Raw genomic sequence first — 19,172 nt, forward strand, 5'->3', positions numbered from 1 at the left:
GTGTGTTTGGTTGTGATTTGCCTCTAACTGATACAGATTTAATTTAAGTATCTTGTTAAAATACATACTGTTTGTACAGTGTGGAATTTGGAGATGATAGTTTTTCAACTGAGTAACCAGTCCCTTTTTTAACCACTGAAGTGTGTAATTACAAACTCAAAACTGTCAGTTTGCAGCTGCGACTTGCTTTGAGTAATCTGTCTAAAGAATAAAATCCCCATTCACTGGTCCCATCAATAACTGACTTTTAAACATAAAGGCTTTGTGTTTGTATGAAGGAAAGCTACATGATAGACACATACAAATATGTATGTACATTTTCTTAAACTCCAGCACAGTTTTTGAACATACCACATACATTTTTGTGAAAACCTTCTTAACTTTAATCCCAACCTTGTAAATGGCTCACTCCAGTTCTATTTGTTTCTTTTTCACACATATGTACATGAAAAATAACTTAATCTGTATAGCACACTTTGAGATCAAATCCAGCTAAGATGTGTATGTTTAAGTGCAACTGGCAAAATGGAGGTAAGGCTGGTGAAGTGTCCAGACCTAAAATAGTTGTTTATCAACAGTTTCTAACGTTCTGCAAATGAGCCATCTCCTTAGATATTAAAGCCAGGGGTCAATCCCAGGACCCCTTTTGTTTAATCTCTGCATGCTTTCTCCTATAACTGTGCAGATGACACTCAGGCAGGTGGCAGGTGAATATGGACCAGTGAATTCACTCTGCCATTGCATCCAACAGATCAGTATGTGGATATAAAACAACTTTCTTTAGCTAAACTCAGACAAAACTGATGTAATCAAAAATGATCTAAATGATGGAGCTGTGAATTAATGACAGAACAGTGAGGCTGAGGCTATAACCAGGAATTATTCAAATTCAGGATGTGTGTGTGTGTGTATATATATCTATATATATATATATGTCCTATATATATCTATATCTATATCTATATACAGTGTTGGGGAGTAACGGATTACATGTACCGCCGTTACGTAATCAGAGTACAAATTATGAGTAACTGTATTCCGTTACAGTTACTGTTTCAATGAGTGGTAATTGGATTACAGTTACTTTGCTGAAATAAGTGGATTACAAAGCGGTATTTTCCTGTTTTCACATTTTGTGCTACATCCCATTTATTTATTTTTTTATTTCGGTAATTTCACTCATTGCCTGAAGCCCAAACAGAACGCGCGCAATAAGAGCGACGTAAACGTCATGTTAAAGTTGGAGGTGTCAGTCACACAGTGGAAGCAGCAGTGCATTGGTAAAAACGCATTTGTGTCTTGGAAATTCTTCTCCCGATGTGAGATATATATATAAAAAAACAAATATAAAATCGCCTACAACTTAAATGTGAAACCGGAGCTACTGGCACTGGTGAAAACAACCTGCATAGACTCATAATATCTACACTACTGTCCTATAGTGACCTGCCACATGAGGGGACACACACACACAAACACACACAAACACAAACACACACAAACACACACAAACACCTTCATCATCGTCATCAACCTGAGAACCCGCGGACCACGTCTCCTTCCGTAGTTACAGCGCGGACACCGCCGTCTCGTGCGCCGCGTGTGGACCGTGTTTTCTCGCGTAAATCGCACTTCCTCCTGTGCGCCTCTAAATCAGAGCTAACACCAGGACTAAATCAGGACTAACCCAGGACTAAACCAGGACTAAAGCAGGACTGAACCAGGTTTAAACTAGGACTAAACCACGACTAAACCAGAACTAAAGACCTGGTCTAGACCAGGTCTAAAAATCAGGACTAAACCAGGACTAAACCAGGTCTAAACAACATGACACCTAACAGTAGGTTGACATAATTTAAGGTGATCTCATATAATTTCTCTATCAATAATATTTTTTAATCTGGTGAAGGAAAGGCTGATCTTGTTACTGTCTTTTAACAGACAAAACCTCTTATATTAAGATATCGTGGTCTTTGTTTCTCTACAGCAAACAGTTTCTTATTCATGGAGACTTGGGCTCAGACAAATTGAAGACAACAAACACGAATTTTGAGGATGTGGTTGCTACATTCATGTCGTTTAAAAAAACATGACAATATCAAGTAATCCAAAGTAATCAGATTACGTTACTCACTTTAAGTAATTTAATGGATTACGTTACAAATTACATTTTGGGGTGTGTAATCTGTAATCTGTAGGGGATTACATTATAATATAAATATAAGTAGGACCTAATAATGACATTCAGTGCCACACCTAAAATAATTTAATTTACCAAATTTTACCTTCACACCACGTGAAGCTCAGTGAGAGGCTCTCTGTACAGAGGGCCTGCCTATGAGTCTACCACGCCACTGATGTGAATAGATGTACATTGAGCAATGAGTGCTCTTTACTCTGCTCCCTCTGTACCGAGAGCTCACTTGTTCCACCCACAAAACATCTATCGTTGGTCTGTATAACTCCTCTGTTGCCCTTCTGCCTTCTCAAGTGTAGCCAGGTTTGCCACTATCCTATCACCTAATCAGCAAAATGGAAGTACTGTTTTTTTTTATTATGCGGCAAATCAAGCACAAATTTAATAAAAGAGTAAAACGCATGGACATTTTAAGAAGCTGCTGATCAGGACTAAATATATTTGAATAATAGCAGACACAATGCATTATTTTAGAAAAGGAGTTGATCATATCAGAGAGAGAAAGTTCATTCATGTTGGGCTAAATAGTCTGTTCATTTAAGATAAGATAAGATAATCCTTTATTGTCTCCCATGGGAGAAATTTGTCTTGGGACAGGGGGTAACATGCTTTATCAAAAAACAGGACAACACAACACAAAGCACATAAACAAACACCATAAAACAAAGTAAATATGAGACCAAGTATGACCACGAGTGATTCACCAACAGGACCCTTAAATTATCCTTAACAGGCAAGCCCTTGCATTCTTCTGTTCTATTAATTATTGCACATTCCCTAAGCCTATGTGCAGTTTTGATTGCACATTCCCTAAGCCTGTGTGCAGTTTTAGTTATAATTATTGCACATTCCCTAAGCCTATGTGCAGTTTTAATTGCACATTCCCTTAGCCTATGTGCAGATTTAATTATTGCACATTCCTTAAGCCTATGTGTAGTTTTAATTGCACATTCCCTAAGCCTTTTATAATTATTTTTTAACTGCACTATCTGAGTTTAGCAGATTAACAGCTAGTGGCACAAAAGAATGTTTGAATCTGTTCAGTTTACAGTTTGGGACTCTGTACCTTCTGCCTGATGGCATCAACTCAAACTGACTGTGAAGAACATGGGTTGGGTCATTGATCACCTTCCTGTCAAGCTTCCTAACAGTCTCCTCAAAAATTAGCTAAAGTGAGCTTGGGGCCACACCCATTATTTTACCTGCTCTTTTAGTCAAGGTAAAAATCTGTGCTTTAAGTTTGACGGAGAGGTTACCAAACCATGTTGACATGCCATTTGTCCAAATGTGTTAAATTAACCATCACAATATATGTAATTTAATTAAGTCTAGAGGGGGAAAAAAGTTAAACATGTTAAAATTTGATTTAAAATAGGTAACTTGTGTGTATCTCAAAATACGCCAAATTGTAATTGTTTTGGAACAGTGATAAAAGCACTAAGACTGATTGTATAGCTATTTATTCAAACTCACCCATGTCAGACAATAGACTTATTTCTTTCAGCCAATTGCAACAGTGTCTTCTGTTTGTCCTCTACAAACATGTTGACAATGAAAGTAGACCAAGGACACTTCTGATGCATTTTCAAATGGTCTTTGCACAGTCAGAGCTGGTCTTTATAGCCTGTGGGACCTCCCAGAGATCCTCTCCTCCACAGTCATTGAGCTCAAAAGGTTTAGTTTGATAATCAAGCCAAGCAATACTAGCAACCCACCCAGCCATAGTGATTCAATTCCCCCCAAAGGATGACAGCATGCTGTACTGCATCTATACTTTCAGTTTGAATAGGCTAAACTTACTTAGATTGGTTGAGTAAGGACCAACAAGATATAACATGAAAAGGCTGGAGGTAGAGGTAGGAGTATACTGGAAATGGGGCATAATCATTGGAAAGTAAGAAGCTTAAAGGCACATTGTTTTGTAACTCATTATACATTCTTTGTCTAATTTTCACATGCTCTGTTTTCTTTTCTTCCAAATACTAGTATACAGAGAACTCAAGTCTGTTATCAGATCACAATTTATCTAAGCTGCTGGTAAGTAATGTCTGTTGAGATCTGTGGTAAAATATATACTTAAACTTATACTTCCTATATTACACAAAATTGATTCTTGAGAGCTTTAAGTCATGTTAGAATGTTGTTACCTACCTGTTGTATTATTTTATTTCATTCGTTTGAGTAACCCTTTACTATTAGTCCATCTGTGTGTGTGTGTGTGTGTGCGCGTGTGTGTGTGTGCGTGTGTGTGTGTGGGTGTGGGTGTGGGTGTGTGTGTGTGTGAATGAAACAAAAGACAACTCCAGGTATGTTTGTGAAATAATCAGTTTGTAACATAAATCAGAAAATAGTGTATATGGGCCATTTAAACACAGAAACACTGAAAGGCTTATGAGAGTTTATGTCAAGAGTTGTATGACGTCCAGCAGATCTGTAGTAGGCCTACTAGCCACAGATGACTTCCACATGGCTGCAAGTGCATTAAAAGGGTATGTCTGCAGGAGAGCTTGCCTTCGCACTTAGGCAGATTGTGTTTGCAAAGGAAATAACCCAGAGTAAACACATTTTCTAAATGACTCTAAATTGCAGAGCTGTGCCATGTTTAGACAGAAATCCACAGTTTATTTCTTCAGAACTTCTGAAATGGGATGTGATAATTGCATACAACAAGACCTGTGTTGTTTGCGCTCCCAAAATCACATTCAGCACTATGGTGTAGCTTTACGATTACTAAAAATATACTCAGCGAGACCAAAGTATGCTTGGGCTTTTGTTCAAGGTTTGTTCTAGTTCAAGGACATCTGCTAATTAATTTATAACATTAGGCAAGTGTGGAAATATGTTTGCAACAGTGATTTGAAAGGCTATAATGTAAATATGTAAGTAAATAAGTGGCAAATGTGTGTAGCAAAATATTGTTCCTTGTATAAACCTGCCGAATCTCTGAAATAAAATTGAAACTAAAGGTTAAAATTTCAAACTATATCTAACACAGGCTATAAGAAGAATTATGACATTGGTTGCATTACAGTAATAAGGACATATTGATTCAGTTTTATTCCGATCAAGACAGCTATGGTTTACTGAAATCAATATATTTTGAATTATACCAAAGAGCTCTTTAGTATATTAAACATGGAACATCAGAAGACCATATACTTGGCAGAGATGACTGGACTATTTTTAAGGTAATCCACAGACCAAACAAACATCGGTTATACAAACAGTTAAAATTATCTTTAACCTACAGCTGTGCACATTTATAACTGAATAACTGATGATTGAGATATGTAGGTGGTACGTAGTCTGCAATCTCACTTCCTATTTCATTCGTATTAAAGAGGAAGAAGTCTGGCCCCCTCTCATTTGGGAGTCTGTAACCACAAAGTTGTCATTTCCTGATTTATGTTTTTGCAGTGACTTCAGACCAGCCCACAAATGTATCACTTGTGTTCCATTACAGTGTTCACATTCACCCCTCCCAGCAGTCTACTTCTCCGTGTACGTAAGAACAGAACTCTCCTCCCAACATGTGAGTAGTCTTTGCTTTTTCGGTCTGCTCGCTCGTCCTGACATAGCACACTTAACTGACCTCCTTCAACTTACATTTTTCCTGTTCTTCAGTGGAGAGACACAGGTCCAGACTGATCTAATATGCTGTAATACCTATATGACATTTTGAATTGTTTGTGTGCAGTTGTGAAGTCTCTGGAGTTGACCTAACAGAAAGACAAATGTGAAACAGACATAGAATGTGGATGAGTCGTCCAGCAAGATTCAACTAACCTTCACCAAACTAGGACACAGTAAAAGAGGTAAGGATTTTTAATATCTTTTTTTTTTTTTTTTTTTTTTTTTCCAGCAGTAGTACCACTATAGGGTAATTGCGTAATATAGCTATTGCACTGTAGCGGACAGCAAAGCCTCTTGTCAACAAGATTTAGTTGCAGAGATTTACAGGAATGCAGCCTGGACTCTAACAACCCAGGTGTCCAGGAGAGAGACTATAAACAACATCTTTCACCATAAAATATTTTCTATCTGCTTCCTTAAGAGGTATGCAGTATCTGGTTGATTAAATGTAATGAATCATTTTCAAACAGACCATAGAGTCATGTGTATTTGTAATAAGGTGGGGGGTTGTATAATGTAGGTCTTATTCCAAAAAGAAAAATACATTAACAGCAAGGCCTTGGTGGCAACCTTCCTATATCTGATAACTGTATAATTAGTACATATTGTGTATGGCCATTTATTAAATTATATTTATTGTGGGTATCCTGGCATAACCTTTTCTGATATTTTTGAGGTACTTAAAAACAGTTTTAAAAGTGAATATGAAAACAAGGTACAAACTTGTCTGTAACTATATATACTCTCATAGCCATTATGAGTATTATTATTTTCCAAAGATGGCCCGCTCTAAATGATGTCTCCATTATTGGGTTAAGATGGAATGGCTGATCGCAGTCTTGGCGGTAATGCCATTAGATGTTTCCGTAGATCATAAACACAGTGGGACTGGGGCCAACAGAAACTGAAATAACTGCATAAAGTTCATAATGATGAAATAGAGGGACTTCCTAATCTGCTTCTCACACATTTGCGAGTTCTTATGTTGTTCTATCTTTAGTGGCTTTCACTCTCAGCAAAGGAAGAGTGATAAAAGAGATTTAAGAAAATACACCCACAACCTCTTGTTGAAATCAGAACCAATACCTCAAATTAACATCTTTACCGGACAGTAGTATTATTGGGGTTTTGTGTCTTCAATGGAAAATTGCTCTTAAGTTTAATTAAGCAAAAATGACTGCCAATTGCCAATGATTTGTGTGTTGACTGTGCTTAGATTGTTTTTAATTCATATCAAGGTTATGCAGTGCAACTAGAATACTGTGCAAAGAGTTTTTTTTTCCTTATAAGTAAAGTATAGTGATAAATCAAATGATGATTCAACCAGACTATTCAAATCATAATCCATAGTTTAAAACTGAGCTGGGGCCGGGCCATGTAATTTTTCTGTTGAAGGGTCCTGCTTGTTTCCACGGAGATGTAATAGCTCTGCCTTAAATGTTTTTCAGTGTGTTTAGCAATGAAAACACTTGTAATTGAATAAATGTAAAATAGATAAGTTTAATGCCAAACTACAGAACATTCCCGGAAAAGCAACGGTATCTCCTTGGTAATGGACCCTCACCAGTGAAGTTACATAGACATAATAGCTTCAAACAGTGACATACAACACATAATCTGGTTTTACTTGTGGATTTTCAGTTTGGCCATTTCATTCAAAACCTGTGAATCAGACATAGGTACCCTTCATATACTCCTTCTGCCCCTTAGCTTCGTGTCACAAACCTTGTGTCCCCCATACTCACCGCAGCAGCAGTATAAGCAGCCACCTCAGCTTCTCTACCTCTTTAACATCCACTAAAGGGGAAGAGAATCTATTTTCTGATTAATGGCAACCAAAGGGAAATTCTGGCAGCCTTAATTCTGTTATAGCTCTGAGTGGGTGCAATGAGTTAGCTGCAGAAACTATGACTAAGCCTGTTTGTCTTCTAGGGGGAAAAAACACAAATCAAAACTATTATCAGTCACAAAGGCTACAGAGTTAACTCAACCTTGAATATAACGTGAAACAGAAAATGTCCATTCTAAAAACAGCTATGAGGAAATTTTGGCTTGCTGTTTTGACTCATTCAGTCTTTTTTTGTCTTGCAGGTGAATTTACAACCTTTCAAGAAACGATGAACGTAACAATGCAAACCACCACAGCAAACTCGTCTAAAGACGTCTGTGTTCAAATCGGCGAGAGCCTTATCAGTGACGTTTTGATGTCCGTATACATTTTGGCTTTTATATTTGGTTTGGCTTTTAATTTATTAACTTTGGGCCCTATCATCCAACAAGTACGCCGACAGAACGTGCTTGGGATCTTCTTGTTAAGCCTGTCTTTCTCTGATTTGCTTTTTATCTTCACCATGCCCCTTTGGATCAACTACTATAAACAAGACCACCAATGGAAGCTGGGTGTGCTCTCGTGTAGTATCGTGGGGTTCTTCTACTATTCCAACATGTACATTAGTATCTTTTTGCTCTGCTGCATCTCTGTGGATCGCTGCCTCGTGGTCACATACCCCCTTCACTCCAAAACCCATCGGACTTCCATTTACGCCTGGCTTCAGTGTTTGGGAGTATATGCCATAGTGGTGTTACTGCATGCTCTGGTGCTGTACAATGATGACTTAAAGGACGCACACGATGACGTCAACGGCAATGACAGGTGCTACGAAACATTCCCGCTAACCGATAAAATTGTTTTGTTCAACTTGATCAGAGTAGGACTTGGATTTGTACTCCCACTGCTGATCTTGGCATTTAGCTACTGGAAAATACTAGCCACAGTGGGGCAGAGTCCTGGTTTAAGCGCCCAAGCAAAAAGGAAAGTAAGATTGCTGTCGTTTGGTGTGATAGGTATCTTCTCCTTTTGCTTTGCACCCTACCACATCCTCCTCCTCGTGCGTTCTCTAGTTTTCTATACTAGCACAAACACAGATTTCAATAGTAGTTACTGCCAGTTCGAGCAGAAAATGCACTTTTTCTTTTCATGCACACTGGCTCTGTCTAGTCTCAACTGTGTGGTGGACCCAGTGCTGTATGTGCTGGTCAGTAATGGGGTTCAGAACGATGTGAAGTCCTGCTGTAGCAGACAAACAAGGTCACAGACTGAGGACTGTGTGTTGACAGCACAAAGAGACATAAAAAATAATCTAATATAAAACTGAAAATAGATTTGGTTTACATGTCCTTCATGTGTGGGAGAGCTTCTTGAGAAAGTTATTACTATCTGCATGTTATATCCTCACTGACAGATTGCAGTGGCATTTAATTATCGGTCACAAACAACAAAGATTTCCTTTCTAATTTGCAATTTTTCTCCAAATGCTACCCTCTCTCTCTCTCTCTTTGTCTGAGCGTGGGACAGGTTCCAAGCTGTATTTATAAACAACATTATATGTTGAAATCATAGCCTGATAAGAGTTGCTCTGTCAGACACTTATTTGTATATTCAAAGTGTTGCTATGAATTATGTATGACAAACCTCAATCTAGAAGTTAATGAAGGAGATGCAGGACTGTTTGCGGAACACAAAGCCTTTATGCAGAGACAATCAGCCTCCTGAGAGACACAACATGGCTGCCAGTGGCTCCATCAGATTGTGCTTGGAGCTGAAGAGATGTTTGAATAACATGCATCTGTATAATTGGATTGCAGTCCCAGGTTTGGTGGTCCCAAGTGTTGTTCAATGGCAGTACTTGCACTTGTGGATGGACACAGCGATAGTTGAAGAGCTCTTGTGTTTTTCCTTCCAATCTGGACTACAATATTCTGTCTGTGATTGTGTGACCCTGTTGCATTTAAGAGCTACATAAAAGCATGCGCTTCAGAAGCACTTCACATCTCAGTGACTGTGAAACAAATAAACTACTGTTAAGTATGTTTAACCCTAGTAGTATAAATAAACTGAAATATTGTAAACTAATTATTGGTTTGATTTACATAAGATCACTGTGTTTGTGTGTAATGTATCTTATTCAAATGTATTCTTTCATGCCATTACTGATAAGCGTTTTCTTCCTCACTCAGATACAGGCACCCCGGGTGTTAAAGAGGCTTCTTGTTATAGAGTTATTTTTTTTAAAATGGTCCATTCTCCATCTGTGGTGTAGGCATCAATAATATTGGTTTCTTCTATCAGTGCCTCTGTCATTTAAAACCATTCAAAATAAACAGGAAAAGAACTGTACAGAATGTAGTAGTCTATCTTCAAATAAATATTTATTAAATGTATCTATGTCTGTATTTTTTAATTATTTAATTATTAGAATTTCCATAAGAAGAGTATAAGACTGTTGACTTGTGTTAAATGCTGTAGACTATTACACTGTGTCATGAAGGTTAAATCAATGGTTTAATCCCCTATGCCTGCTGCAGCCTGATAGCACTTTTCGCAAGGTTGTCAATACTGCATTAGCACAAGGCTGGCTACTATACAATATAAACTCAAATTTTCATTGCACTGTTTTGCCTTGATGTCTTTAAAATGATAAAAAATGTCTCAAAGGTTCAATTTCCAGTCTATATTCTACCACTTGCGAATGATAAAGCGTTGCCAAAGTAAATACATGCCATTTGAAAAAGTCTTTAGGGCCCCAGATCACAAATGGACATGGTTATTATGTGCTAATTTATGTTTTTGCTGATTAAGAGAAGAAAGAGCCAAAACATACATAAAGAGTCATTACAATGGGTGAATATTAGAGCTCAACTAAAATCTAATTTACATAAAGAATCTACATTAAAAGATGGCTTAGTGGCACCCTCTGGAACATCAGTAGTGGAAGGGGCATAGGCAGATAGACCCAACTTGACAACTACAGAGAACATCTCAAGATACACAAGCAAAAGTACTTACATTTGTATTTGAAAATCTTTAGAAAATTTTCTTCTGACCAAGCTTTTAATTGGCCAACATGAATGCTGCTAGACCCACTCACAAGATCAATATTGCCTTATTGATTATGTGGTTCACCTTATACACTCACAACTCCCTCATCTCCCCCTCTATTAGGGACGGGAAATATGGCAATAAACAATTGAATGGTGATCCATCGCTGTGACAATATGCTATTTTGAAGAGATTGTCATACCACCCCACAGTCAGCCTCATTCTGAGTGATAGAACGAGGCATGTGCTTATCTATTTAAACAACAAAATTGATAAACAACATCTCTGAAATAAAGCATTTATTTTTTTTATTAGGTCAAAATATAAGAACAATCAACAATCAACGTACAACTGTTTAAACTAATTCTGTGAACATGCATAACGTAATAGCTGTTTTGTTTTTTGCAGCTTGTCTCATAAACGTTTTACCATAAATTCTCTTTCAGACCCTCACTGTTGTTTAGTGTCAGTTTTTATTGGGTTAAGCGCTGCTTCATTTAAGGTCACAGTGGTCTATAGTCCCCTGTGGTTCTTAGCACAGTGCCACAGGCTGTGTAAAGTATAGGGCATACTTTTATGTTTAGACAACCCCATTTGGTGACATGTTTGTGTTTCCTATTATTTCCTATAGACAGATTTTTTATTTTTTAGGTCCTCTTTTAAAAAATACATCACGTCAAACACTAAAATTTATTGAACCAAATACCTTCTCAAGGCTCAATCAGACAAAAAAAAAAATGAATGAGCATGTGCAATACAGAGAAAACCTTATTAAGTGGTGTTTTCCACTCTGCCAGACTCATGGTCATCTGCAGGTTTAAAGGAGCACCTGTGTGCTTGCTGATAAATGCTACTGAATGTTACAGTGCTTTCAGAAGCATACGCAGTGTGTAAACATTTGAATCAGAATGAGGAACATTAACAATGTTATTTAAATCCTTGAACCCTGTTTATTCTGAACAAAAGCAAGACACATGCATCAAAGATGAAGCAGAATTATTTGTGCATTGACATTCAGGCCTTGTCCCTGAGGGACTCTCTAAATTTGTACTGAGTTAAAGCCAAGAGTGTGAAAGTGATCTCACTGTGACCGGATTTCCCATTAATGAATATCAATAGTAATATCACTTGTAAATAAATGAGTGTTTCATAACGCAGACGAGTAATACGCAGACATCACATCAGAGTGAGACACAAAGCAGGTAAAACTGACATTTAGGTACAAAGATGGCCATTTGTAACAGTGTTCTTCTGTGGTGTAGTGAGGACGGTTCAAGGTCCGGTCAGCTCTCTGATGTGAGATGTTTCTGTTTTAGTGTGACATGCTCCTAAATGTGCCTGAGCCTCCACCAGTGCCCTGGGCCCCACCCTGAGAGTCCCAACAACCTTTAAGCTGTCCAATCTGCTCTCAGAGTCTGAAAGCCTGCTGGAGCTGAAAAAAAAGAAACTCTGCTCTGTGACGATGGATATCAGCACAGGTGCCATAGTGCAGCCTGCTTTGTGTTTGTTTACTTCTGCTGCCTTAAACACCATGATTTTTGAAGAAGACACAAAAAAGGCATAAATATGGAGATGTGATGTTCAAAAAACAGACAATCATTTTGTCTCAGCCTTTGATAGTGCCTACAGCTTGAGGAGTTCAGGTCCGAGAGGATCCCCGCTCCGTGATCCGGGCCTGTTTGTGGCCACATGGGCACAGGTATCCCCTCAGGTGCATGCGCACCTTACTGTGCAGAGAGGCGTAGATAAAGGGGTTATAACAGGCAGAGCTCATGGCCACTAAATGGCAGCACACCTGGAGGATGTTTATGTAGCGCTTTCCTATGATCTGAAAGTCTGGGTCCAGGTCCAGTAAGAGGTTCAGCACCTACAGAGAGAAGCAGAGAATGTTAAGTACAAAAGATATGGCGAGGTGCTATGTGATGGTGCCACATAAGTTATGTATACAAGTGTTTACAAGTTACAATACAAGTTCAGTGTTAACTTTATAGCAATGTCACCATGTCTTTGGACATCACTGTGACAATCATGCTTTCATTTACCTTAGTTCAAAAGCAGCTAGAGGTCACAGTGGAGAGTGTAATGGTTATACTTAATAACTTAATGAAGAGCTCCTGTACATTATCCAATCCCAAACCCTCTGATACCCAAATCTGACCTGCAGAGGCAGCCAGCACAGAGCAAAGGCCAGCACTGAGGCCACCAGCAGAGAGAAGGTCTTCTTCCTCCTCTGGCTCCACATCTGCTGGCTGTGTGCGGGCTCGCCGGGCACCGCGTAACGCTTCAGGCTAACGGTGATGGCACAGTAGGACACACTCACAGACAGCAGTGGAATCATGTAAGAGGCAATGAGGATGAAGCAGGAATAGAGGAGTCGTAGATTGCCACTTTTTGGCCAGAATTCTTCACACACCACTAGATCGATCCCATCAGGCCTCCAATCCAGATAGCGAGTGAAGAAAGATGGAGGTGCAGCCAAAATAAGAGATAAAAGCCAAATGCCCAGTGTGACTGCTCCACAGCCACATGCAGAGATCCTCTTACGCACTGGGTGAGCTAGAGGGCAACAACAAAGAAAGTCAGATATACGTATATTCAGGAGATTGGGATTATTTTCAGTTTATTTTGATGTGAACCATGTTTAACCAGTCTATGGCATCAAGTAATGCTGTCTTTTATGGTATACACAATTAAAATGGAAAATACTCTTTATTCTATATTATGATGAGTAAAACCTAATTGATTACTTTCTTATTTTCTTTAGCGTTAAGAGACTAAATTTAAGTTGAAAGAGGTTTCTCAAAGGTGGAGCTGGATGTTTACTCCAGCTGAAGAAAGTACAAGATTTCTAAAACACATGTTATATACATGTGAGATCAAAGTTATAATTGGTCCCACTTGGGGATGAAGCATCTTTAAACAGCCATAACAAAAAAGGTTTCAACTCATTTATTATAAAATTATCATACAAAATGGTCCTTCTACCATCTTAATTCAAGTGTGTTTTGTGTATGTTGAACTTTTTTTTAACATGCTTTGGCATAGATTTTACACCAGATACCCCACCCACCTTTTAGGGTTAGACTTGGAGAAAAATGTACACATATTAAAAATAATCTACATCTACCATTTGTAATTGGTATTTTGGGTGGCCCTGCATCTGAATAAACATATGACGAATAGTCATGTTATTTTTTTCTTGAGGATGAACAGATGTGGACCAAGTGAATAAGTGACAGCTGTTAGGTTATTAAGGTAAATAGATTAGTGGTATCAATAATTCAATAATTAAGTTGAACAAAGTAGCCCCAAGCAACATCTTTGTTGTTTCAATAAGAGATAAAATTTTTTTCTTGATTAATGTCAATTCCATTTTACATTCAATCAAAGCTATATTATACTAACTCTCTCTGATTCATAGCTGAGATGTTGAGGAGTTGAGCCTAGCAAGTGAGATGTTAGAACGGATTAACTGTGACCTCTGACAGAAATGTCTATGGAGTGATCACCTGAGTCTGGCCACCAGTCAGTCTAGATTCTCTAGAACATATGTGGACTTGCCTTGCATTAACGACTCCTCCTATGGATGCACTGATACAATGTTTTCACTTATGATATTGATACTTGAGATACTGGATTTGAGTATCAATATCCATACCGATATCAACTTTACTTCAAACTACTCAAAAAGATGTTCTTAAAAAGGCAATTATTATATACCCTTTATTGTAACTTTGCAACGGTAAACCACTAAAAATAAAACTAAAAGCACCAATCAGTCACCAATCATAATTCATCCTGAATGTAACCTATTTTGGTGTAACCTCTGAACTTTGACCCAGGCTGCATCTGATGCTAATGATCCCAGATTGTGAAAATTAAACTGATGTTTTCTGTCTTCATCTAATTACAAGTATATTATACTCTGTGAAACAGGCAGCACAGTGCAGTGCTGGTGTTGGTTAGCGCTGTGTGACAGTTAATTCTGCTTTGGCCTCTGAAAGTTGTCAAAAAACTCATAGTAGTGAATAAACACTGAGAGCACATTATGTAAGTGAATTTGGTTTAAAATGAACAGTTTAAAATGAAGTAGTTCTGTTTTCCATCGAGAGCTTACTCAAGATATATTTGCTGAGTTGAAATTGGCTAAAAATGTGTTTGTGTCCCCACTGAATATCTCTGCTGAGGTTTGACAAGCTGTTTTTTTCAGACAGAACAGTTTTTTTTTTTTTTTTGATAATTAAGACACACTTTTCCTTCCTTACCTACAACAACATAGCGATCCACAGCAATAGCAGTGAGTGACAGCACTGATGCAAAGACTGTGGCGCACTGTAGCAGGGGCACCAGGTGACACAGAGCTCTTCCAAAGGCCCAGCCGTGACTGTCGAAGGCGTACGAAGCAGTGAGAGGGACACAACTCAGACACATCAGCAGATCCCCCGCCGCCAAGTTACCAATGAAAAAGTTTGTGGCATTGTGTAGCTTCTTGTCAGTCAGAATACATGCTAATAAAAAGGAATTACCCACTCCAGCCACTACCACCACCAGGCAGTAGAGGGGAAGGAACAGTGGCTTGAAGTGTAGAAGAAGCTCCATGCCAATAAACATGTCCAAGGGGTCGCTGTGGTTAAGGCCATGACTGTTGGTGTTTTCTGGTTTAAGATGTCCAGGGCTAGCGTTTCCATTAACGCCGTAGTCTTCTTCCATCACTATATCCATGTCTTTGGAGAACCTAAGACAAATAAAAGCACAGTCTATGAATCCCAATAGAGGCCATGCTCATATCATCTCTGCCAGTATCCAGGCCTTTTTAATCAAATATCAGTCAATGCAGTCCTTTGGGGACTCTTTAAACCAGGCGTGTCTGGAGTTCTTTAGCTGGATTTGAGAGATTTAAAAAGCTGGGCGGCTACTGACAATGTTCCTCAGATAAATCTTAAGTAGATGATTTCAGTGCTGTAATCAATGTAAAGAATTTTTTTATTCCAGTAATGGCAGTTATTTCAACATGTTCGTCAGAATAGCATAAATCTAAATATTACTCCTGGTATGCTTTTGAGACATAACTGTAATACTGATCTGTAAATGTAGATTACAAGGACTGGGCACTATATAGCCTACCACTGCAAAATAGGATTAAGCCTAATGCGTTGGCAGATGTCTCCAGGTGCTTCAATAAACTCCTTTTATAGCTCGTGTAAGCATGACAAGTGCAATTGAATAAGACTTTGGCACAGCCCTGTATGTCTATATGTCTGTGACGTAACATGCAGCGCAGAACATTATGTGGCTCTATCCAATTAGCTTCTAAATACTGTAATTGGCAGCAGTTCTACCGTAATAAATGGCATAATGAGGAGGTCTATAAAAGTATGGTGTAAAAAGAGGGGACAGGCCAATACAATAAACAGTGTGTGGCTATTAGTTCTCATTAATTGTGTCAGGTGAATTGCTGGGTGTTAAGAGTGTACCAAGCCTCTTAAGATGGCAGATTTGATTACAAGATAATTTAAGATTTGTTGAAGCATGGCGTGAAAGTGCTTGTGGGACATTGACATTCTAAACATGCACAATGCCCATTTACCATGCACATTATTGTAGTCTATATAAAGAAACAGCTTTCCAGTGTGTTCAGTTCATAATGTTCCATATTAACACAGAAGCTTTAAGGCTGAATTTAGAAAGATGGCAGTGTCGTTTTATTCAAGGAAGTTGGATTTTCAGAAGCATTGTTTGGATAGTTCAAAGGTTTTGAATGTTTTTTGAAAGAATCTGTAGCTACAATAAAATAATAGTTAGGGCTGGACGACCTGACCAAAAAAAAAAAAAAAAAAAAATCACAAATAAAAATGGTTTCAGTATTACTTTCAAGACTTTTAATCAGATCAGTTTAACACACACCCACACACACACACACACACACACACACACACACACACACACACACACACACACACACACACACACACACACACACACACACACACACACACACACACACACACACACACACACACACACACACACACACACACACACACACACACACACACACACACACACACACACACACACACACACACACACACACACAAAACAACAACCTCAGAATTCTTCTCCAAACCACATGCTACAAAGGGGACTGGCTGTGGACTCCTCAATTAAGAAGACCCAAGGTGATCAATAATGATTAGAAATTACTGAATCTTTATTAAAATGTGATTATTTGTACAGGCCTATAAAAGTATTTAAAAAAGTACTTTGGTTCGTGAAAATTAATTTGAGGCCTATAAGTAAATGCATCAACTATAACCAACTACACAAACTATAGATAAATCATATAGATTAGTTGTTTAGTGAGATGGAGCAGATTGCTCTACCGTCATGTAGTCTTTCTTTGCCCTTTTGCTATTGGCTTCTAATCCACAACACTGCCTTCCAAATCTCACTGCTGTAAGGCACTGTGGTGGAAATCCAAAAATGTTTCAGTTAATGTCATTTTTTTTCTTTCTCTCTGTGACATTTCTCCACAATGAATTTTATTAAGCTCCAAGTTTTTATTTGCAGTTATGTTTAGCTCAGTGCAGGACAAATATCAGACTGAAAACCACATTGACCTCTTGACCTTTATTTTGATGATACTCCTCTGTCTCAGATGTAGACAAGTAAAACATGGCGGCACATGGATTTTTTTTCTCTGTGTTTTGATGATGGGTGCATTACTTTTATCCAACAGAAATCAAACAAGCTCTATAAGACTATCAAGCTACCTTCAGGAGCTGATCCAACACAGTTTACAACAGTAGATAAGTGTAAGTGATTTTTGTTTTGTTGTTGCTGCAGGATCCAAGAATAAATCTCTAACAAGGCACTTTAACAAGAGGACCTGCAGCGTTTAGTGTCCAACTTTAAGCCTGATTATTTGAACACTTCTAGGTTTTGATAGTTGCATTTGAAATGGTAATTCTAAAGCTACCAAAGCTAAAGTTTATACCATACTTGTTTGTTTGATTTTGAACAGCATATGGTAAAACCTGGCCTTTGCCCGGGATAACCTGTGGTCTCTGGTCTTCTTCTGACAAACTCAGCTGGCACACTATCAAACAGCAGTAAAACAGGGCTGGATCAGTCAATGTAAAATGGTAGCCTTAAATTTTGTGGTAACTGAGCTTTAGTTAATAGCTTAGGTGTACTTTAGATACTGCTGCTTTGTATCAAAATGTTTATATATTTTCAAACTTGTACTCTCTTAATGAGATTTGCATGTGTGCAATATTGGCCTCCTACTCGTTTTTACTTTTACCTACATTGTCAGTTCCTCAGACTTGTGAGAGTTGTGCTTTGTTTTGTTTCCCTTTTTCATTTTTATGGTTGTGTCTTTGCTGGAAGCTAGAAATTAGACAGCTGATGTGGTCTGGAAATGATCCACAAGTCAGTTTGAAATCATTACAAAAAATTATATGAGAAAAGTATGTGACTAGGTTCCATCAGAAAGACTTAGAAACAGAACATCTCCCTCATTCAATGAGTAGTAATTTGGTAAAATACCTTTTTAGGTAACTAGTCCTCATAGTCTTACCATGTAAATAGCCATATGCTAATTATATCAAATATAAACCAGACATGATGATAGCTATTATATTTTTGCTCTTTGTTATTATAATATATTATGATGTGTGACCTACTGTGTCCTAATAATTTCCTTTGTGGATTAATAAATTTTGTCTAAATCAGGACCTGCTACTCATATGGCAGAGATGTTACCAGCTTTTAACTGATAAAAAAACATTCTTTAGGAACAAACTTTACCACAGAGAATATTTCCATATCGACGCACCATTGAAAACTTCTTTTGAAACCTAAAATCATTCCTAGACACTGCTCACTGATCATGTACCTCCAGTCCCCAATTTGGCTGGGAAACACTGTTAAAGGCTATCATGTGGGCGGACATTTCTAGCCTATAAAAAGCCAACAAGATATTCAGAGCAACACATCTTGCTCTAGGCACTACGTCAGTCCAGCATCTTTAATTCCTGATTCATTCCCTAATCGAAAGCAAAAATATGTCGTCTGATTCCATTTGGTCTCACACTGTCCACCTTATCTGACAGCTTGGAAGGAAACTCATCCTCTGCCTAGTAACGCCGTTGCCATGGCCTTTGTGGAAGCCATCCAGACCCTGGGTGGCTAATTTGTGAGGCGTGATGAACATGGAGAACCCTCAAAATACAAAACACATAATATGGCCCCTAATTGTTATTTAGTGTACTTTACATTTGCATTCACGTGTCTGCTGTGAGTGCTTTATTTCTTTCTCCTTGTAATTGCTTTTTCGAATCACAGACATCAAAAGATAATTCAAACCATTATGGGACAAAGCACAAGTCAGAGATAATAGCTTTTAGTCTAATAACTGTGAAAACAGAAATGCATAATGTAAGGCCAATGAGCAGTTGA

The 19,172-nt window shown here is 38.2% G+C and overlaps 2 protein-coding genes across 3 annotated transcripts; one reads left to right on the forward strand and one right to left on the reverse strand.

The window, feature by feature from the left end:
• Positions 1-5,577: 5,577 nt before the first annotated feature.
• Positions 5,578-10,051, forward strand: gpr184 (G protein-coupled receptor 184). 2 transcript variants are annotated; one of them, XM_020918049.2, is made up of 3 exons: positions 5,578-5,729; positions 5,895-6,012; positions 7,922-10,051. In XM_020918049.2, the coding sequence occupies exon 3, from the start codon at positions 7,948-7,950 to the stop codon at positions 8,977-8,979; it is 1,032 nt and encodes a 343-aa protein (XP_020773708.1). In that variant the 5' UTR covers positions 5,578-5,729; positions 5,895-6,012; positions 7,922-7,947; the 3' UTR covers positions 8,980-10,051. The 2 variants fall into 2 exon arrangements, with proteins under 2 accessions (XP_020773708.1, XP_020773709.1); XM_020918050.2 differs by lacking the exon at positions 5,578-5,729 and having other exon boundaries at positions 5,736-6,012.
• A 2,285-nt stretch (positions 10,052-12,336) lies between these two features.
• si:dkey-202l22.3 (7 transmembrane receptor domain-containing protein) lies at positions 12,337-18,927 on the reverse strand. The gene is made up of 5 exons (XM_020918023.2): positions 18,825-18,927; positions 17,712-17,808; positions 14,975-15,444; positions 12,868-13,265; positions 12,337-12,576 (listed from the first exon to the last, which is right to left on the reverse strand). Exons 1-5 carry the CDS (start codon positions 18,925-18,927, stop codon positions 12,349-12,351), a joined length of 1,296 nt encoding a protein of 431 aa, XP_020773682.2. The 3' UTR covers positions 12,337-12,348.
• Between the last annotated feature and the right edge of the window lie 245 nt (positions 18,928-19,172).

This window comes from Boleophthalmus pectinirostris, unplaced genomic scaffold (genome assembly GCF_026225935.1).
Source record: "Boleophthalmus pectinirostris isolate CB_2022bp ecotype Guang Dong unplaced genomic scaffold, ASM2622593v1 HiC_scaffold_9, whole genome shotgun sequence".
Classification (NCBI taxonomy): Eukaryota; Metazoa; Chordata; class Actinopteri; order Gobiiformes; family Gobiidae; genus Boleophthalmus; species Boleophthalmus pectinirostris.

Coding starts and splice junctions, on each gene's coding strand:
- gpr184 (XM_020918049.2), top strand. CDS start 7,948: ATGAACGTAACAATGCAAACCACCACAGCAAACTCGTCTAAAGACGTC.
- si:dkey-202l22.3 (XM_020918023.2), bottom strand. CDS start 18,927: ATGTTCATCACGCCTCACAAATTAGCCACCCAGGGTCTGGATGGCTTC. Junction 13,266..14,974: donor GGATCGCTATGTTGTTGTAG/GTAAGGAAGGAA, acceptor GTTGCCCTCTAG/CTCACCCAGTGCGTAAGAGG. Junction 12,577..12,867: donor TGTGCTGGCTGCCTCTGCAG/GTCAGATTTGGG, acceptor TTCTCTCTGTAG/GTGCTGAACCTCTTACTGGA.